We start from the raw sequence: 23,187 nt of genomic DNA, 5'->3' as shown, positions 1-23,187 counted from the left end.
GTGTAATGGAGCAAAGGCTACAATACTTATTTCTGATTGGCTGAGCCTAGTGTCCAACAGTGGGTCTTTCCTATTTAAAGGGAGGTCAGAAGCTGGGTAGTTAGAAGCAGCTGGTGCTGACAGCAAGGTAAGTGTACTACTTATATTTTTTACTTGTTTGCTCCTTGTGAATTCTCCTGGTAGCTGGGTAAGGTATTTTGTTGTTTTTATTTTATGCATAATGTGTTAAGGTAGTTCAGTCTTTTCTTAACCTTTCTTATAAATGTAAAGACTTTCACCAAATGACTAACCCTATTTCAAGTAAGCTAACTATTATTCACAAAATTTTCTCTCTTTTGTGCATTATGAGATGTATGTAACAATGTAATGACTTAAGTATAAATGCTTTTTGGGTGTTTTTCTTTTTTCCCGGTAAAATTAATGGAGATGTTACGTTTTTTTTTTTTTGTTAAGCATTCTGTATTGTGTGTTGCCTTCATTATTTATTGTTGAATATCGATCTTAATTTATTGTTACAAAATTTGGAGAACTCAAAAGTCCTAAAAGCTTATGTAACGCTATATCTTTTTCTATGTTCAATCAATAAAATGTATCAACTTCAACTAAAGTCTTAAGCTAAAAGGGAAATAAGATTTCCTTACCTTTTGTGCGGCCTTTTTTATTCCAGCCTTATATGTACATAGTGTCAAAGGAACCAAAACTGCATAGGTTTTAGCTGTAATTCTCTTTCTGACACCAACTTGAATTATCTGCCTAGATGGCTGGAGCCGCACACAACAATCCTTCAGTGCTCTTCAAAGCCAAGTAGACAATGGCTTACATAAAGGGAGTGTCTACATCATGATGTTGTGGGTCTGAGTGCAAAAAAGTGTTTGTTCATATATAACGACTGGGAGTACAACGCACATTAACCAATATGTGCTTTCTTTTTTCCCCCCAGAAATCACTAAACATCATCATGCCCCTCACTAACCTATTTGGCTGTCTGCTCTTATTTGCCTTTTGCTTTAGTGACATTAAATCACAGGTAAGTGCCTGGCTTCTTTTTCTAGAGCATTCTGCACTGCACTGAAGATTACATACCAAAAAAAAAACACATCAGAATTTCAGATAACTATTTTGCGGTCTCTTGGAAACCTGGGCCATTGACACTGTATAACTAATATACATATTGGACTTAGAAAAAATTGGGTCGTAAGGCTCTAAGGTCATAATAGCATGCTAAATATGTATTCTTTTAAATAACGTCCATTATAATCTGTATCTCTTTTTTGTTCATGAGATATATATTTGTGGTATTTTTGCACATATACATTTGCTGTCAAATCCCTGTTATTGGTTCTTTGTAACCATTTTGTTTTTTTGGCTACAGCTGACAAGTACAAGTACAAGTACAAGTACAGAGAGTGCATTAGGTAAGAATGGTTGTAAGCTCTACTTAATGTCTGTGGAATTTTCATGCAATCTAAGGGATCATGGGTGAAAGAAACTTTACTTGAAGTTCCCTCACTTTTCCGGCTTTGAAGGAAAATAATGTATTTTATTTACACAATTTAATTTATAGACCCTGCTGGTCTTACACACATTGCAACATTCAAGGCTTTAGAACACTGGAACGCTCGTAGTGACCATCTATTTAGAAAAAGAGGGCTACCAAGGGGGGAGGGGGACAGAGAGATTTAGGGCCAAACCAGGAACTGTGCCTCCTAAAGAAGTACACTTGAAAAGTATTCATTGGAGCCCATGCAAAGTAGACTCCAAAAAAGATAACAAAGACGTGTCGAAGACTACACTGGTCCTTTAAAGTTGGTTAAATAAGTGGTTTTACTCATCTTTTCTGTTTTATTTGCCATCCCTGATTTAATTAGCTACTCTAAATGCTTAAATATATACAATTTAATTTTAGGGAACCCAAGGCTGGGTTCCGCAATGGACATGCAGTGACATTGAAGCCTGTATGAAACTGAATACTGAACACACTAACTTTGCTCAACAGGACATGATTGTTCACAAATATGGGAGAGAGACAACAGAGCAGTTAGTGGAATATACACAATAAAACCTATAGGAGCAAGCAAGCCTTTTCAGGTAGGTACTTGACTTTTTGTATGCAATACTGTTAAAGGTGTTCTTATTGATGAATTAAGGCTTCATGCATATCAGAAGTTGATATAAAGAATCAGGAATCTGCCAGCGCTTTATAAATAAATGTAATAAAGAGTTCACCAGCATCTATGATCATGAATGTGGTCTAGCTCTAACCTTTTTGGGGTCAACAAAAAAGCCACCGTTCAATTAGAATGGTGACAGGCACTGGTGTTAGTAATGGCTTCAAATCTGTGCAACGTGTAAGTCTGAGAAGACTTGTCTGATCTACAGGTCTTTTGTAAAATGGATGCTGATGGTGGCTGGACCCTCATTCAAAAACATGATGGACAGAATTCCCTGTCTTTTGATAGAACTTGGGCAGAATATAAAGAGGGATTTGGGTATCAATCAGGTAAGTTACCCTGTAAAGAAAGTGTATGTGTATTTATGATCTCGTACCATAACTGGCCATGGATTACATTTAACAAACATGTATTTGTAATATTCTGTACACATACTCCTCTCTGGCTTTGTGTAAAGTTGTTATTAGAAGACTATAGGATTTAATGCTCCAAACACAATTTAGCTAACACAGTATTTATTGCATTAGTACTGACTATTTACTCTAGCCGTACAGTTTCAATAAATAGAGTGTCTAGACAAATCAGAACTGTAACTGAAAGGCTGAATGAAATGTTATCTGACTAGGCTAAGCATTACAGTGCTTTTTTATGATGTAGATCATTGTAGCAAACTTAGTTGAGACCTATATGTATCTCTATGAGCTTCTCCCTATATAGCTTGGTAACCTGCGGGTTTCACTGGAGGTAGGGTACCTTCCAGACCGTAATGAGAGTTCTTTGTTGTAGCTAATGTGACAAAACATCATGAGAATTGTGCTCACAATACTTTTTGGCAGTACTGAACAATATCTCTCATTTGATTTACAAGACTGGCTCAGTAGCGATGTACATTGTCTGTAATGTCACTCTAACCTAGCAAACATTTCTCTCAGGTGAACACTGGCTTGGACTGGATAAGATATATCTGCTGACCAATCAGGCTGACAGGATCCCTGAACTACGTATCAATCTTGGTGACTTTGCAGGATCCAAAGCCTTTGCTGCCTATAGCACTTTCACAATTGGTTCAGAGACGCAGTTGTATCAGCTCTCTCTGGGTGAATATTCTGGAAATGCAGGTAGGAAGGATTAGCTGTAACTCATTATTTGACAATACAATGGAAAATAACACATTTAAAGAGAATTCACATATATAAGTATTTGTAATTTGTGCCTAGTATACTGGCTGATTACCCAGTTTTGGCAACCTACGAATGTGGAGGAGAAGCCCGCTAGTTGCCTACCAAGACAATACAAAATTGCAATGAAGTGTGTAATCTTCACTGAATCCACAACCGTTTCATTGTTACATACCCACAATACTGGGGAGAAAGTGTCGAACACTCTTCTTACATGTTTCATAACAATACTTGGTCAGACTAATTGGAAGCTTTTTGTTTTTAGGTGATGCTTTCAGAGGAATAGAAGATGCTACAAATGAAAATGGAAGCTATTTTAGCACGATAGATATGGATAATGACCAGTGTGATCCATGTCAGTATGGCGATATCATGTACAACAGTTGCAGCCGTGATCGCTTCCGTTCTGGATGGTGGTTTAATAGCTGTGGGATTGCAAATCTCAATGGCCAATGGCGTAAGCAAGGACACCACATTGGCTGGGCTTCTTCTGTGTTATGGCAAACCTGGAAAGCCATTGAGTCTTTGAAGTTCAGTAAGATGTACTTGAGACACCACTAGGGTGGTAGGAAGAGCAATCTTAGTGCAGGATATCAGATTCATGTTTGACATTCTGTGTTTTTATGATTGTCTGTATTAAAAGAATAAACATTCGTTAATCTTGGTTGCGTGTGTTTAGGTTGAAAAATAATATGCGTCAATTTCAGTATTAGGGGCATCTAACAGTACTTCAATGTAAATGTCTGCTCTGGGCAACACAGCATATGCTACTGTCTTCAATCAAGCATAAATAAAGTAAGCAGATAGACAGCACACTCTCTTGACTGTTGTAGATGCAGTTCTGATGCAAATACAATAGTATAAATCTGTCAGGGGTTTGGTTCATACAGCTTACCATGGGGACCCAGAGCACCGAATGATGGTATTCAGGAGGTATTGCGCAATAGGGGAGTCGGACAGGGCCTGGTGCAGGGCGACTGCACTCTCACGGGTGTTGAGCAGCTAGGGTTGTACGGCCACAACCAGGGCTCTGACATATCAGCGGATGTGGTCCAGTTCAAAACAAAACCTGGTGATATCCTGCAGGTACCCTGGAGCAGGCATGAGAGATAGCATTACAGAGTAATATGGAGGATGCTGCAGGCTGGGATTGGGGAAGCTAAGCAGAGTAATATAAAAGTGTCTAAAGAAACATAACAAGCAAGGACAAATAGGACTTAGCAAGAAACAGGGAGACAGAGCAAGAAACATAGTGAGAGAAAATACATAGGTAACTGAATAAAGCATAACCAGCAAAGACGAACATAAGTAAGAATACACAGAACACATATTCTAACGAAACATAACTAGATGAGACATACATGGTACAGGACACAACAAAGGACAGGGAACAAGGCAAGAAACACAAGGGATGGAGTGAGGAGCTGAGATCCTCCGACGCTTCTCCTTTAAGCAAAGATATGATTTTTAACTGGAACATGGGGAGAAGAACCGAGATCCTCAGACGATTCAGGGAAAAGAGGGCAAAGGAAACATAAAAGGAAGGAAATACAGCAAAGGAGGAACTGTAGCAAGATAGGGGATGCAAGAGATAAGCAGTTCCGCAGCCTGGACTGGGCCTGACAAAATCTTTATTCAGTAACCATAAAAAAATAAGGTATGCAGACAGGTTGGCACATTTTGCCTCAGCGAACAATCAATTAGATGATAATACCCAATAACCATTTTTAAGTACATACATGTTGAATTTGGAACTTAATGATTGGTTGGTCCCAGATTTCTTTTCTGGTATTATAATTTCAAGAATCAGTCATCTATACATGTTAAGAACATTCATTACACAATTAGCCATTCAAGGTTTATACAGTGTGATATATAAATGTTACATAAATTGAAAGTAGCAAAACAGCAACTATCAGCAGTATAACAATTAGGAGAATATTGCAAGCATTTATAGTGCTAAATAAAGATATATATATATATATATATATACAGTATCTCACAAAACTGAGTACACCCCTCACATTTTTGTAAATATTTTATTATATCTTTTAATGTGACAACACTGAAGAAATGACACTCTGCTCATGGAGCTGGTGGATGTAAGAGACCTTGCGCTCCCCCACCTTGCGTTTGAGGATGCCCCACAGATGCTCAATAGGGTTTAGGTCTTGAGACATGCCTGGCCAGTCCATCACCTTTAACTTGAGCTTCTTTAGCAAGGCAGTGATCGTCTTGGAGAACATATTTTTAATATGCATGACTGTGCTGACAAAAATTCAGAGTATTTTAAGTAGCGATGCAAGCGCGGCATTGTAAAGTGTAAGTTGTATTGATGAGTTCCACAAGAACGATTAAAAAAAAGTGTCCCTCTTTCAAATGTTGGGAGGTATCCACCATAATGCCAGGTGTCCACCATAATGCTGGCTGAGCATCATTGGAAGAGTAGTCCACAGCAGCAGAGATTTTTTTTAATTAAAAAAGGTTAATGTTAGCCGCCCTCCCAAGACCCCTACACACTGCCTTTACACGCACCTGCCTATAAACACACATATACACATACACCGCCTTTACACACACATATACACATACACACATCTGCCCATAAACAAACATATACACATACACTGCCCTCACACACGCACATATACACGTACACTGCCCTTAAACACACACATACATGTACATTGCCCTTTCACACACACATACACGGACACTGCCTGTCACAAAATGTACTTACCTGTGCAGCGGGTAGCTGTGTACCCACTGCTCAACGTGTCCTCAAGCCTCGCGGTCTGACGCCGTCCCGACGAGTGCATGCGCGAAAGCCGGCACTCATAAAGGGACCACGTCGCGGAAATTGAACAAGGTTGGGGGAACCTCTGGACTACTTAAACAACTGACACCTTTGCTAAGGTGCTCAGTTGTTGTTTGTAGTTCCAGAGAGCAACTTGGCATTTGTTCCTTCCATTCCTGCCTCTTAACCCCTTCCTGCCAGTACCTGTTCCCGTTCTGGTCCCATCCCGTTCTGGTCCCATCCTATCCTGTCCTGCCATTTCCTACCTGTTCCCGTTTTCCTCGAATTGCCTTCATGGTTGTTTGACCCGGATTCGGACTTGACTATGCTTGCCTAATTAACCCTTCGTCTGCTGTGGTGCTCCAGTCGTCTGCCGTCCTGCTCTGTGTCTGTAGCTTAACCCTTCGTCTGCTGTGGTGCTCCAGTCGTCTCCTTCTCAGAGTCTGCTGCTATTCGTGGCTCACCACACCTGTGTTAGCTGTGTACTGCTGTACTCTCTCCACCGTTCCCTGCTCAGCTCACTACTAGCAGTCACTATCAACCTGCTGGTTAGTGGGCAGTGCATAGTCCGGCCATCACCCCTCCTGGACCAGGTAGGCCTAACAATGCCCTTACACACACACATATATGTACACTGCCCTTATACACACACATATACACTGCCCTTACACACACACTTATATACATGTACACTGCCCTTTGATTTTGGAATCAAAACATTTGCTACTACAAAAATTTTTAGATGAAAAAGTTCTAATTTATTCAGTGGAACAAAACAGTGATTCTTCATGATATTCTTGTAAGAAACTTTTTTCTTTGTTAATTCATGTAAACTATTTTTTCATATTTAATAAATTGATTGAGAAATTTTTGTTTTTTGTTAAAAGGCATTTCTAGAGGCAGAGTGGCATAAAGGAGGTTAAAAGGCATATCATGGGGCACTCTGCCTCCAGAAAAGCCTTATGCCCCCCATATAAGCCCCCCCCGACTTACTACTGCTTCTGACTCCCTGGTGTCGGGTAGGGGCAGCAGGTGGAGGCCGGCGTTCATGAAATTAAAGGGGCCGGCGTGCACGCACTTTGTCCCACGTCCTAAATCGGGACAGTTGGGGGGCATGGGTAGTTAGACTTAGCTGGTGCTGAGAGCACTTTTACTCTTGCTTGTTTGCTCCTTGTGAATTGTCCTGGCAGCCGGGTAAGATATTTAATTGTTTTACTGATTTAGAAAGTGTAAGTTGAAATACACCGACTTGGAGTACAACGCACATTAACCAATATGTGCTTTTTTTTTTTACAGAAATCACTAAACATCATCATGTCCCTCACTAACCTATTTGGCTGTCTGCTCTTATTTGCCCTTTGTTTTAACGACATTAAATCCCAGGTAAGTGTCGGGCTAGAGATTGGGGTCTCTTGGAAACCTGTGCCATTAACTGTACAACTGATATATAAATTAATATCATGCCCCTCTCACCCTTACCTGCTCTCTCCAGCTGTCCTCCGTCACTGCAGGCCTCCTAAAAGCTCCGTGGCAAAAGGCCGAAGTCACGGTCTGTAGTAGAGGTGTCTACCCGCGATCGTGATCGGAGTAGCATGGTAGGCCAAAACTGCGGCAATAAAGTTACAGCAAACCGCAGGGATGACTTTCGGTTGTTGCCCAGACATCAGCATAATGTTGCGTACCTGTGAAGGGGAGGTAAAGCCTGCTTCCGGGGGGCGTAACTAACCACCAATGTGAGCGGTCACTGCTTCGCGTGGCTCTCCCATCTAGGGTGTAAAATCTAAATAATTTACCATACGCAATCGGAATTTGGGATGGGGAAGACCTCGCAGAAGCAACCCCTGACCCCGACGGCGGAGCGAGGAGTAAAAACTTTTGCTGATGCCTCCAGCTAGGTAGACAACATGGCGGACGCTCCTGCGGAACCCTGAGGGTGACCACGAGGACACAGAGTCCTCGCATAGCGAGGGCTGATTTGAAGGCTCTGACACAGCAAATCAAGCTGGATTGCGCAACACTTTCTGAAAGTCTTTAGAATACAATTAAAGATGACCTCTCAGAGATTAAATCTGATCTCACAAGCCAACGACAGCGGATAAGTGTCCTGAAAGAGGGTCATGTATGGAAGCTAAATTATTCACACAACAATAGGCTATCTCTCATGTCATGACACATCTTACAGACCTGGACAACAGAGGTAGGCGCTGTAACATTCGCATCAGAGGTCTGCCAGAGAGAGCCGCTGGGGAAGATTTAAGGTCCTTGGTGCCCATGATTTTTAACACGCTACTAAAAAGGGACGGGGCCAAAGAATTGACATAGATCGTGCATACAGAGCCTTGAGACTACGGGGAGGGGATGACTCCCCGCCACAAGACATTGTATGTTGCTTACATTCGTATTGTGTCAAGGAAGAAATCATGCGGGGGCGAGACAACAACCAGAATGTACATTTAATGATGCTAGAATTACATTCCTGTCGGATATATCCTGGTATACCTTGCAAGCACGAAAAGCCATAAGTTCCCTCAATGTTCAGAAAGGAGATGTCCCATATTCACTGCACAAGCCAGAAGAGGTTCTGGATTTCTGTAGAGCTCCGGACATGTCACATGTACAGTTACCTGACTGGTCTCAGCATGAGACATTCACTTCTTTGCTACCACAGCTAGGGAACAAGCCCTGGATACCTCGCCCACTGAGGAAGAAAAGTGCAAGAATGGAGAAGATACCTGGATCACAGCCACCTGCTCAGGCTTTCTGTGAGGGTCACTCCATGCCTGTGGAATGAGAGCCAAACAGATTGTATCCTTGGACATTCTTGCTATTTTGCATATATGTTCATGTCTGATTTTCTTTCTTATGTTAGAAGTGTTTGTCTATTTCGTGGGGCCGGACTATCCAGTGGACAATTGGGAGGATGGGGGAGGGGTAAGGGTATGAATGTTAGAGTGATGTGAGGTGGGGGGGATGAGGAATACAAGAGGGGATTTTGATGCTGTGTGCAGATGTGGTTGTTATATCACTTGAGGCGGAGAGGATACCTGCCATGAGAGAGCTGACTGTTTTATGTTTACTTTATACTGTTTTCATATATCTGTAGCCACACTGCCCCACCTTTTGTCCTGGTGCCATGCAGAGCTCAGGATCAGGTGGGAAAGTCTTCAATTGGGGGACCCCGACCTGTCCTTAGCACCCATAGGAAAAGGTACTGTACTGTCAGTGCCTCAATGTTCTAATGTTTTATTTATTGTTTTATGTTATGTGAAGTTTTCTCATGGCTCGGGGGTATGGCCCACTAGGAGAAACAGGTCCCTTGTATTGGTTGAACTAATCCTAAATGTCTAGGCTAGGTACACAGATACACCCCTCTCGGGTGTCAGTGATGTCCTTTAATGTAAGGAGATTAGACTCGCCTCAGAAACGCTCTTTGTTGGTACATGATTTATATAAATTTGGGGTTCACATACCTATGATTCAGGAGACACACTTCCAGCATCACAAGGTTCTAAAGTTCACTATTTGTAGAGACCATCATATGTTTTTCTCCTATTCGCGGGGAGATTTTTGTAAGAAATTATGTTCCTTTCACACTCCTAGATACGTGTAGTCAGGGCCGGCCCTACAATGGAGCTGAGTGGGGCAATTTCCCCAGACGGCATTTTAGAAGGGGTGGCACTTTGCTGCCCCGCGCGTTTTTTTTTGTTTGTTTTTTTTTTGAAGCGGAGGAGAGAGAGGGGCGCCGAGTGGTTTTCGCTTAACCGCTCGGCGCCCCTCTCTCTCCTCTGCGAGCCCTCTAGCTCGGCCTTGGTGCCGGCTTGTAATACTGAGCGCCGGAAGTGACGTCAATTTCCGGCGCTCAGCATTACAAGCCAGCACCGTGGCAGAGCAGGGAGACTCGCCGCAGGACTATTTAAAGGTAAGTAGAAAGGGGGGCTAGGGTAGATAATAGGGAAGGAGGGTAGATAATGGCGTCGGCGAAGTTTAAAATGCCTAAACTTAGGTTAGGCATTTTAAACTTCGCCCCAGGCGGCATTAAGTCTTGGGCCGGCCCTGCGTGGAGTGACAGCGAGGGCAGGGCGATCATCATAAAGGATTATTTGGGTGATAAAAAAAAGACAGTAGCTAACATTTATGCTCCAAACTCTGGACAGCAGGGGTTCTTTAAAATGGTATTGAGGAAACTGGGGACATTTGCTGGAGGGCATGTTGATTCTAGGGGGTGACTTTAATGCGACCATGGACCGCAGATTGGATAGCTCTACAGGTATTACGCGTACCCGACTCTCTTATCATCGCAATATTTAGCAGGGACTTCTAAGGGCACCATTAATTGGTGGGCGTTCAACCCAGAGGTCAAAGATTTTTCTTATTACTCAATACCTCATAATAGGTATTCCAGGTTAGATTTCTTATCTCATAGATATCTCCACTTGGTTCTCAGGGTGTCAGTGGGCTCTATAATGTGGAGTGATCATGCTACTGTGTCCCTGTATTTAGCTAATCCCTCGAGGGCCCCTGCCCCAAACTGTGGAGATTGAATGAATCCTTGCTGTCCGTCCCCTCAGATAGAACTCAGATAGAAGGCCATATCCGGGAATACTTCATCCTCAATGCCACTGATGATATTGACCCTGGGTCATCTGGGAGGCCCACAAGGCGGTGCTGAGGGGTCATTTCATAAATATGGGATCCCATGTTAAAAAGACCAAGCGGCGGAATAAGATAAGCTATGTGGGGAGATAGCATGCTTGGAGACTTTACATAAACAACACTCAGAGCCGGAGATTTTGCCAAGTCTTCTTGTGGCCCAATCTAAATTAGCGGATTTACTGGCGAATCAGATACATAGGGCTCTCACTTTCATGCAATCCAGGTATTATGAGTACAGTAATAAACCGGGCATAGCCCTGGCAAGGGGCTTGAGACATAAACAGAGTAGCTCATTTGTCCCTATGATCAGAACCTCTAGGAGTAAACCGGTAAACTGGTAAACTCTCCAAATATGTGGGCACTCCCTTGAGAGAGGAAGACTTGCAATTTCTGGACAGGGAAATTTGCCAGGAAGGCCATTAAAGCTTCTCTGGTCCTGATAGTCTCACGATCACCTCCTATAAATCCTTCCGGCAGCTTTTAACACCTCATCTCATTAAGGTATTTAACTCTTTAGCTCGAGGGACCAAACGTACCCCACATTCGTGGGGGTTCTGGCCTTGTTTTCATGGCTTTGTACGAATCACCAAATTTAACAGTAAATTATGTAAATTTGCAATTCGTACGACTCCAAATGGACAAATATATTAAATACATCGCAAATGTGGTTTCTCATGAAATAAATTATTGTTTTTTTTTCAATTATTCTCCTGTGATGTGGCTATAAAATGTAAATATTTTTCTGGGTTAAATTGGCATGCTTTACAGCAATTACATTTGTAAAATTATTCTATGGCATCTATGTTATTTTGGCGTGCTTTTGAATATAGGGCACTAGGAGCTAATACACCGGTATTTTTATAAGTTTGTGGGTATACAGAGAAGTCCAGAAGGGACTGCTCAGGCCCGTCCCAAACTAAATTTAATGCCGCTATACGATGAGACTTAGCCCCCAGCTATACGAATTCCAGATATAATTAGATTGACAATCTCTCATATAAATACTAGCATAGCTAATATTAGCATATCTAAAGTAGCCCACCTATCGGATTTCTTTCCCCCAAATTTCTTCTAGTGTTTGGAAAATGTTTAGTATCTCATGTAGCCCCTTAGGAATATTTCTGTAAATAGCGATCTATGTATTGAGATAAATTAAAAGTTACTAAATTGATTCCAATAATGACTGGTCTTCCTGGCAGCTTTCTTATGTGATTGTGAATTTTAGGTAACAAAAATAGGTATACTTGGATATTTATTATAAATACAATAAAATGCATGTGATGTAATAACTTTACTTTCACATGCAATGTGCAATAGGCCTAAAAATCTCCTGTTGAATTTCCCCGTAGGATTAAATTAACATTTTTGCGAAATCTGTTCATTTTCCAATAATCTAAAGGATTCTTTCTAATAATAAACTTTATTCATAATTACTACGCCCCCCCCTCTTCCTTTTTGTGCCTCTTTGATAACCAGATCTTCTTTATTTAGATATTGCTTGGGCTTCCTGATGATTTAAATTATACTGGTTATTCTTTATATTGATTGTATCTATGTCTCTAAGGATTTAAACATTTGTCCCTTTTCATGGGCTGGAAAGGAAGATCGGTTGTGTTCTCATGTAAATTTCCTTGGGGAATAACTGGTAATTATTTTTTCCATTGCAATATAGCCCTCTTCTAAAAAAGTTACTGTGGGCTGTTGTACTGATTGAGGGGGGTTTCTCTCTGCCTAGTTTCAGTATGTTGTGGTCTCACTGAGAGATCATTATTTGTTATATATGACCTTTTTGTATAGTTATGGAGAGAGGTGGACTGATAGGACAATCTGGGGGGGAGTAGTTTCTCCCTCTCTCATCATACAATCTTTACTTTTGGTACTCGTTCTATAGAACAATACTTGGAATTAGCATATGTTCTTTATTAAATAAAGGAAATTCTGTTTTGGCTTACTTATAGTAAAAACATCTCTATTTGATTATAAGGTTTATACATGTTTTATATTGATTTATACATGTTTCTATGATAACATCTCCATTTATTTTATCTCTTCTTAACCCCCCTTTTTTATATTGACTATTTTTTAATCTAATGCATTTATACATATTTGCATTTTTTATAATCCTCTCTTTCCCTATATGATGTTAATTGATCTTCCACATATACCGTATTTGCACGATTATAAGACGAGTTTTTTTCCAGAGCAAATGCTGCCCGGACTAAGCACTGGGGACTTAGAAGCTCCGGTAAGTTTGGAGGAGGGAGGGGGAGGGAGTGTTAAATGGGGCATTTCTGGAGGCAGAGTGTTCTGTGAAATGCCTTTTTAAACCCCTTAATGCCACTCTGCCTCCAGAAATGCCTTTTAACCCTCTATACGCCACTCTGCCTCCTGAAATGCCTTATACCTCCCTATATGCCACTCTGCCCCATAATATGCCTTTTAACCCCCTAAATGCCAGAGTGGCATATAGGGGTATAAGGCAAATCTGGAGGCAGAGTGGCACATAGGGGGGGTCAAAGGGCATATCATGGGTCACAGTGGCATATATGGGGTGTAAGGCATTTCTGGGGCAGAGTGGCAAGCCTGGGGGCAGATGTGCATAACTGGGGGGGCAGGTTGAAAAAAAAGGAAATAAAAACAAAATATTTTTCTCAATCTCTTTTATTAAAAGTTTACATGAATTAACATTTACTGGTTAAACTTTTTTCCTATAGGGTCGTCTTATAATAAGGCTTTTTCTTTTTTTCATAAATTAATATTCAGATTTTGGGGGGTCGTCTTATAATCAGGGTTGTCTTATAATTGAGCAAATACAGTAATTTCTTTTTCAATTCCCTTAATTACCTCAATTGCTACAATCAATTCCAAAAATGTGTAAGTCTGACAAAATTTATCTGATCTGCAGGTATTGCGTGAAATTAATGCTGATAGTGGCTGGACCCTCATTCATTCAGAAACATAATGGACAGAATTTCCTGGCTATTAATAGAACTAGAGCAGAATATAAAGAGGGATTTGGATATGAATCGCGTAAGTGGCCCTGTATAGAAAGTTTATGTGTATTTAGGATCTCTTACCATATCTCCTATAACAGGTCATGATTACATTTAATTTAAATACATGTGTTTGTTATATTCTGTACACAATCCCCTCTCTGGTTTTGTATAAAGTTATGATTAAAGGACAATAGGATGTTATTTTCCAAATACAACACTTTTATTGCGTTTGTTCTGTCTATTTAATCTGGCCTTATAGTTTCATTAAATAGTGTCTGTGCTTCACTAGACAAATCAGAACTGCAGCCGAAAGACCAAATAAAATGTAATCCGACTAACAAAAGCACTACAGTGCTTTATTATCTAGATAATCAGGGCAAACGTGGTTGAGAGCTAGATGTATCTCTATAATCTTCTACCATATATAGCTTGGTAGCCTGCAGGCTTCATTGGAGGAAGGGTATTAGCAGACTGTAATCAGAGTTCTTTGTTGTACCCAGTGTGACAAAACATCACGAGAATTGTGCTCACAATACTTATTGGCAGTACTGAACAATATCTCTCATTTGATTTACAAGACTGGCTCAGTAGCGACGTACATTGTCTGTAATGTCACTCTAACCTAGCAAACATCAGGTGAACACTGGCTTGGACTGGATAAGATATATCTGTTGACCAAACAGGCTGACAGGATCTCTGAACTACGTATCAACCTTGGTGACTTTTCTGGATCCAAAGCCTTGGCGGCCAATAGTAATTTTGAAATTGGTCCATAGACGCAGTTGTATCAGCTCTCTCTGGGTGAGGAAGGTAGGAAGGATTAGGTGTTACTCATTATATGACAATATAAGGGAAACTAACACACGTAAAGGGAATTTACGTTACTGTAAAATCCCCAGTATGCCTTCCAGATGAGGAAAGTGTCTTGTAACCAGTGTAATTTATAGCAAAACATTTGTCTATGTACAGTATGTTATATGTGTCTGGTATACTGGCTAAGTGCCCTGTTTTGGCCCTGTTTTGGCCCTGTTTTGGCAGTCTATAAACTTGGAGGAGAATCCCACAAGTTGCCTGCCATGATGATGATACCAAATTGCAGTGTGTAATCTTCATTGAATCCACAGATTCATGTGCTGTACCCTAATGACTACACAGTGTCTCAAAGCCTATATCACGGTAATATTTAGAGAATAGATACATAGATAAAAACGAAGAAAGGATAATGAGGGGTAATCTTAATGAAATTATTGTTCTGTCACAACTATTTTTATAGAAGTCCAAGCTCAGGTATCCTGTCTACACCAACCCTTAATACATTCTGGGGGCCAGTATCACTGAAAATATGGATCATCTCCTTCACTTTACAAAGAAATAGGACTGCAAAATGTGGGTTGCTGAGTCATCTTCCAATACAGGGGAATTAGGGGCCCTGTACATCTTAATTTATACAATATCTCTGTGTTAAAATAAATGTTTTTTTGCAATTGTTCATTTCCATTTCCCACAGCCTAATAAAATATGGGGTCATCTGTGGCGGGCTGTTTATATTCTGATACATTCTTGACACAAGATGTAAAAGGGGATCTACAAAGCTACACAAGATTTTAAACTAGGTCATATATGGTGGGGTGTGTGAGACATGAGAGTGGTCTACATTTATTGAGCCATGGTGTGGAGTGGGGTGGGATGTTGCAAAACAAGTGTTCCAGATCAACCTAAGCTTTCGTCTGTCTGGCTGTGGACCATTCCACTAAAAATTCCTACCCAACGACATAGTATTGTAGTACTTCTCCAGGTCTAGTAAGGCTAGCCCGCATCTTAATCTGGTTTGAATTAGGTAGGTATATCCCAACCTGGGTAGTCTCGCTCCCCAGATGTCTTATCAAGAGGGACCTGAAGTAAGCTTTGTGGACCTGGATGGGCAAGGCCTGCAAGACATAGATGAATCTAGAGAGAATGTTTATTTTTATTACACTGGCCCTACTCAACCAGATGATGCCTGAGACATGCCAATGTTCAAGATAGCTACATGATTATATTATTATATTATATAAGGATAAAAAGTTTGGATACAAGTGTATTCCCAAGTATTTGATTCTGCTCTTATACCAAGGAAATATGAATTGTGGTTGATCTTTCTTTGTGGAACATTAACATTGAGAATTTCTGATTTAGAGTAATTATTTTAAAATAGGATAATTCACGAAATGTTCTAAATTCCTAGGTTAGATTGGGGAGGATTATAATTGGTTCTGTTATAATCAGCATCAAGTTGTCTGCATAAACTGCTAATATTTGCTGGTTCCACCTATTGTTAGAGTGTAAAGAATATGCTAGAAGTTATGCTAGAATGTTGCCTATTTTTTGCCCTGGCACCACCATACCCCTTTTTTACTTATATAATTTATAATTTATTGATCCGTGGATGTAGAGATTAGCATGCACTGAATATTGATGAATTACTTTTGCATTACACATATTGACCGGACTCCTCTGGAATGAGTTGTTTTAAGAATTATTGGAGAACTGCTTTTTATGATTGGGACTGAGTATCATGTTTTATTTTCTGTAAATAAATTCCTTATTGATCTACTGCTGAACTTATGTATTTGAATCAATTGGGTAAAATGTATAGCTTATGTGAAGGAGTACATGTCTATCTACCATTAATGTACTTATCAGTTTTTATCTATGCAATCAGGTTTAATACTCTATTTTGGTTAAAGGTCTAAAAGTTTTATTTGCACTAATACATTTAATGAATTGCAATTAATAGAGTGAGCAACCCTGAATCTGCTTTATATGGGCCCAGCAACGCAACTTCTAAAAGTTCCAAATTTAAACACTGAAATCTGCAAGTTCCAGCCTGAACTGTGCATGTACTCAGTGGTTGTTACTAAGCACCATTTGGTGTTTTTTTTGTGCAGTTTCACATATTCTCTCCGAAATCCATGGATATGTGGAATCTAAAGCAATATTGAAATATATGGATCTAATTTTTAACTAAATTTGCATATTTCAGCAATGTATTTGAATCCCTTAAAACAAGGATCGTTTTAATTTTATTAGTTCTTTCACTCTGACTCACATACTTGGCCACTCTCTCTCACACTCAAGGCAGGGACATGACCTGCCAGCGAAGTCCGGCAAAATGGCAGCACTTACAGACACAAACTTTCTCCCGATTAGACGATTGAGGGAAAGGATGTTCTCGGAAGCTCTGCCACTTTGTAGAAGTTCTTCAAGATAAAATTCACCGGGCACACACTCTCCCTCACTCCTCCTAGAAATTGCGTGGCAGGATTTCTTGTCCAACTTCAGTGCTTATTGTATATGTATATATATGATTAGATAATAAACAATGCAGGTAAAGGGGGGAATCAGCAATGCAGGTTAAGGGGGGCTATACAACAGGATTATCTTTAGGATTACATACTGCAGGGTGTAGGGTAGTAAAGATTAGACTTGTGCATTCGAATCAACAGTAACAAGGGTGATCTTCAAGAAACTGACAAAACCAAACTGCAAATCCGCTTTGTTGGAGGTCTCGCCTCATTTTCGTGGCTTTGCACAAATTTGCAATTTCCGAAATTCTAATACGAATCTATGACTACTTTCTTCATTCAAATGGTAATGCTGTAATGCTGCAATGCTGAGGCATTCAGCAACTCCGAGATCTGCAGGAGGGCCCCGTCACCCAGATGTCAACGTCTAACATATATATACAATATATGTATTGTATAGGAATGGACGCCCAATTTAAAAGGAGGCGATCAACGATGGTGGCGTCCTTTAAGAAATAAACAAGTTTCCAAGAGGGTCTCTCCAGACTCTCCTGATTGCTAATCAGACTTGAAACAAATTCATTAAAATTAAAATAAGTAATCTCTTTTTATTTGGTAACACATTTCCTTTACTAAATCTCAGTCAATGTAATGGTCTTATGTTTCTTTATTTTCTAACCTAGATGATATTGTTAATTTATAAAATTATATTGATATCAGTCTTTGACAATAACTCTGGGACAGATTATATCAGCATGGAGTGGTCATTGAGAAGCACCTCAGGGGCGTTACAAAATCTACTTCATTCATCTATAATGTCTGATATCTCCAATACACAGTTTAATAAAACAATTTTTATACATTTTATAAATTGCGTTTCGATTTTGCTTTGGCACCTGTCCCATGGAGCCCTAAGCCCTACCTTTAATTTAAGAGGTTATTCTAAATGAGAAAAAAAGGTAATTAGGGGCGATGACATAACAAAAACATGAAAATGGCCCTGATCCGTAAGGGATCATTTACACATCAAGGAGCAATGAAACTTGAAAGTATCACAGGCTTAACAGAAACTATTTGTCGTGTAAATTGTCTCAGAGTGTGTAACATTCATTTGTAGGGAGGGGCTTGTGATCAGCGTAGGCGTAACTTATTGTTATTGGCTACTCTTATTGGCTACTTGGTTTTGCTTTCAAGGATGGGCTATTTAATGACAGAGCTGGGATGAGGGGCTTTGCTAATTGATAGTATTGCGCTGATTGTAAGGTATGGATGTTCTCCGTTCTTTGTCCATCTTTCACTTATGCAATTCTTGTGTGTTCACTTAACATCTCTTACAGAATCTATATGTAATTGTAGCATGGTTTAACTGTTTCTCCAATTGGTACTTCTGTATGCTGTATTTAACAGGTAGTCTATAATATATTCCAATTATGTCCTTTCAGGAACATGAGGACATTTTTCTTCCATATCGTTTGGAGTTGGCTGCTATTCGACTCTTATTTTAATTGTGTTCAGTCACAGGTAAGCCCATTATAGACAATCCTATCATTCTCTTCTATTCAGTTTTTATACCTTATATGTACAGATTTATTACACACATAAACAGTAGATGACGGTGATTTTTGTATCTGAATGTGAATAATATCCAATTACTAATGTTTTTTTGTTAAATGTAAAGCTTTTTCTTCAGAGCAACTATAGGTGTTAATATATAAAGGGCAGTTCTAGATCAAAGTAATAAAAATGGTGAAATCACCTTACATCGCAAATTCCATTTATACAATAGACACTATAAGACACGCTATTAATAATACATATTATAAATATTATTATTATTTGTGTTGTTTAAGGTTGTTATTATTTAACTAATATCACTCTTTTGTTTGTAGCAGGTGGCTGAAACCCAAACACCTTTAGGTAAGTTTTATCCAACAAATATAACTTCAATACACATTGCCTGCAGTGCATTGTTTTGTAAATTGCATTTATTTGTACCACAAATCTTTGTATGTTGTTCCAAATATGAATCTAATAATAGTTTTTTTGGGTGCATGAATGTATTAACGTGATGAAATGTTTTGCAATTTCACTTTGGTGAAGGCCTCATATTCTACAGACTTTACAGTTTCCATGTTTACAAAGCATTTTTCACGTTATGAAAGAGTCTCCAACAGTCTCACAGTTTACTTGAAACCTTTGCTGATAACGTCAATTTGACTGATAATACTTGCAATGGATATAGCCATTTGGGAAACAAATCATTTTAATGGGAGGATTCAGGTATATGGTAAATGAAACAAAGCACTTGATCTTGATATCCTGAAGTGGAGAGCTTCAGATTATTCTTAACTTAATACTTTCACCTCCAGATTTTGGCTGTATATAACAAACATTTATAGCAAACATTTTGCAAGTAAACAATAACAAAGGAATGCTGTCCTGACACCTTAAGCTAGATTAAAGTGATCCAATAAAATCAATAATATAATGTGATATCACCTAAAGAGAAAGCTCAGACTTACCATACAAAGTTTGTGTGTAACCCTTTAAAAGCAAGTGACAGACAAAAAGTAAACTCTATGGCTTTAATTTTCAGGATATGATTGTTCAAACATATGGAGCAGAAACCCAAAGTCTACCACTGGGATTTACACAATAAAACCTATCGGAGCCAATTCAACTATCCAGGTAAGAATGTTTATATAAAAAATACTTCTTCAGCAGCTTCATTATGCTCCCTATATAAAAACAACGGGATGTATCTGAACTACAGGTGTTCTGTGAAATGAATGATGATGGCGGTTGGACCCTTATCCAGAAACATGATGGACAGGATAATCTACCCTTTGATAGATCCTGGTATGACTACAAACAGGGATTCGGAAACATATCAGGTAAGGTCTGAGCTTTCTTACTTCATGCTTAGAATAGTAAAGTCAGCCTTTGATGAATTAAGTCTGTGAAAATGAATGCTGACCGGACTCCGTACAGTGTAGCAACATTGGCAATGGATGCAGACACATGGTGCATCACCAGTGCCCGGCAAAGCATAAGTGAAGGTTACAATTGTATCATTTCACCACTACATTTGTAAGCAATTTCAGTTTATACACAAGACTCACACCCCACATGTTGTTTCAAAAATAGATGAAAATATTAATTAATATTAATTTGAAAGAAAGCACAGGTATAAATCGTCTAAAGAAGCTTTGTTTGGTGGGAGCAGGTGATGCGTGGCCAATCTGGGCCTAGTAAATTATAACATTTTAAATGAATCTGGTATTTCTATTCATACCTTGTATTGCACCCAGTTAAGAACTGTATTTGAATGATGTGAAATGACTTTACATTTCTCGTTGAAGGTGAACACTGGCTTGGACTGGATAATATATATCTGCTGACCAATCAGGAGAAGAGGATCTCAGAACTACGTGTCAGCCTTGGTGACTTTGCTGGATCTGAAGCCTTTGCGGGCTATAGCACTTTTAACATAGGTCCTGAAAGCAAGTTCTATAAGCTGTCACTCGGTAACTATTCTGGGAATGCAGGTAAGAGTTTGACATATACAAGCTGTTTACTTAAATATCCTGTGAACTTAATTTTTCCTTGAGGGCATCTGTATGAATTCATTATGCAAATCACTCTGATTTTATTTTTTTCAGCCATATCAGGGCTATGTATTCATTTTAACAATTCTAATCTTTATAGTAAGAGATTTCAATGTTTAGGTCTTTAGAATGGTAATAGGTTATCCTCACTGCTAAAATGCAAGGGCCACTATTCTTTGTTAATCCTACTTGACCTTTCTGCTGTTTTTCACACTGTGGACCAACGTCTTCTCCAAAAAAGTCTTCATGATCTTGGTCTCCCTCATACCCATCTCGCCCCTGTACAATCCACCATGAACACTCCTTACAGCCTTATCTTCCTCTCTCATCACTGACCGCCTGTGTGCTTCTGGATTAATTTTAAAATTACTTTCAAAGCTCTTCATAACGGTTCTTCTACTTACATTTCCTTACTCTCCTCTAAATATACTCCTAATCATCCAATTATCTCCTTCTGTCTGCTTCTCCTATTTCTAGCTCTCGCTTGCAAGATTTCTCAAGGGCTGCTCTATCCCCTGGAATGCCTTCCCAGAACTTTCCCGCTGTACTTCAAAAATATTGTCCATACCCGCTTCTTTAAGAATGCTCACTAGCTTACAAATTAACGCACTTCTCCCTGATATGCCTTACCTTACTTTTCCTGGTACATCTCCTGCAATATTTGTGCTAGAATGACTGGTCCTTATCTAACAAGGGTACTTTTACCTCTTGTGTAATACACCCTAAATCCATCTAGATTGTAAAATTGAGCAGCCGCCTTTCCTGCCTGTTGTTTCTGCAAATCTAATTCAAATATTCTTTATTACTTGTAATGTCCTGTTTACCAATTGTACGGCACTGTGCTATAAAACAATAAATAATAACACTTAAAGGTTAAACTATGGGTTATTTTAAATTTGTGTAATTTTCTGGATTTCAGATTGCATTTTTTTTGATTCTGGGATATATTGTAATAATAATCATCTGTATCTTTGGTTTCTAGGTGATGCTTTCAGGGGACAAAGCTCGGCCACAAATCAGGACGGAAGCCCTTTTAGCACAAAAGATAAAGACAATGACAATTGTGATGCTTGTAGGGAGGGTGATATGGTTTTCAGGAGCTGTAGTAATGATCAATTCAAGTCTGGCTGGTGGTTTAACAGCTGTGGGATTGCAGATCTGAATGGTCAATGGCGTAAAAATGGAGAACACATTGGCTGGGTTTCTGCTGTGTCCTGGAAAACATGGAGAAGCCTTGAGTCTCTGAAGTTCAGTAAGATGTCTGTAAGACACAACTAGTATATGTGTGAGAAATCAAAGCTATTCATTACTGTATGTTCCTGTGATGTAATAAAGTGGACTTTAACTGATGTAACCTCACAGTGAGTGAAAATTACTGAAATGTTTAAAGTTATGTTACGTGAATATATATTGTATATGTATATAAATATACACATAGGCTCACTTCTTCCTAATGTTGTAGACTTGCTATATATTGGTCTTTTCTTTATTTCAGTCTATCATTCCTTTTAAGAACAAATCTGTTTTATGTTTTGTGACTTCATACTTTTAATAAATATAACAGTTTTTAGTTTATATTTTTATTAACTTCTAATTCTCCAAAGGTTTGGCCACCTTGCATTTTGGAAAAATGACTTTTTTTGTGCTATGTGTACTTTCAACAATAAACCATATCTTTATTATAATTGTGTACCTTAACAAATTATATAATGTTTTTATTAAGGACAGAAAGGGCTGTCTTAAAGATATCACATTTAAATCCCCCCCCTCACTTAGCATTAAAAACATACTAATAAATGGAGAAAACCTAAAAAACTTAAAATAAATTGAATACACTTAAAGTAGGTGAAGAACAATATCCAGAAAGTTAGCATTCATTCTTTTAACGTAAAACCTTCTCGGTCAAAGAGGTGCAACAGCAGCAGTAGTAGAGCACTGGGCATGGACAGATCCTTTGGAGCAGGACTGAATTCCTTAAAGTCCAGACCTCAACCTGATTGAAATGCTGTGGCGGGACCTTAAGGCAGCTGTGCATAAACAAATGCTCACAAACCTCACTGAGGAAAGCAACACTGTAAGGAAGAGTGGGCCAAATTTCCTCCACAGTAATGCGAGAGACTGATAAATCCATACATAAAAGATTACTTCAGATTATTGCTGCAAAGGGTAATTCTACAAGCTATTGAATCATAAAGTGTACTTAGTTTTTTACACATGGCTTCTCCATTTTGACTTTATATTTGTTGAATAAATCATGACGAAGTGTAATATGTCATGTAATGTTGTTCATTTGAGGTTGTGTTATTATGTCCTATATGCAAAACCATAGAATTCAAAGAGGGTGTACTTTATTCACACAACTGTATATGTGTGGATTGTGACAGTCTATTCATTGCCTAAAGTGTATACAATAAAAAAATGGTGTACTTGAGAAAGTCAGAGAAGAGAGGAGACCAATCTGGGTGCAATTTTGGTGTTGGGTAAGTCCTGCGGATGCAAT

The 23,187-nt window shown here is 39.2% G+C and overlaps 2 protein-coding genes across 2 annotated transcripts; both read left to right on the top strand.

The window, feature by feature from the left end:
* The first annotated feature begins 958 nt into the window (after positions 1 to 958).
* Positions 959 to 3,947, top strand: LOC128491371 (angiopoietin-related protein 5-like). Its single transcript, XM_053463692.1, has 6 exons — positions 959 to 1,027; positions 1,373 to 1,415; positions 1,997 to 2,088; positions 2,380 to 2,500; positions 3,104 to 3,289; positions 3,615 to 3,947. The coding sequence occupies exons 1-6, from the start codon at positions 959 to 961 to the stop codon at positions 3,908 to 3,910; spliced, it is 807 nt and encodes a 268-aa protein (XP_053319667.1). The 3' UTR covers positions 3,911 to 3,947.
* Positions 3,948 to 8,312: 4,365 nt separating this feature from the next.
* LOC128491370 (fibrinogen-like protein 1) lies at positions 8,313 to 22,005 on the top strand. The gene is made up of 9 exons (XM_053463691.1): positions 8,313 to 8,343; positions 8,815 to 8,908; positions 9,250 to 9,354; positions 18,522 to 18,600; positions 18,969 to 18,996; positions 19,676 to 19,767; positions 19,853 to 19,973; positions 20,442 to 20,627; positions 21,670 to 22,005. Exons 1-9 carry the CDS (start codon positions 8,313 to 8,315, stop codon positions 21,963 to 21,965), a joined length of 1,032 nt encoding a protein of 343 aa, XP_053319666.1. The 3' UTR covers positions 21,966 to 22,005.
* Positions 22,006 to 23,187: the final 1,182 nt, after the last annotated feature.

Source organism: Spea bombifrons, chromosome 4 (assembly GCF_027358695.1).
Source record: "Spea bombifrons isolate aSpeBom1 chromosome 4, aSpeBom1.2.pri, whole genome shotgun sequence".
Classification (NCBI taxonomy): Eukaryota; Metazoa; Chordata; class Amphibia; order Anura; family Pelobatidae; genus Spea; species Spea bombifrons.
Note: the sequence above shows the minus strand (reverse complement) of the source record. Positions and strands in the feature narration are given on the sequence as shown.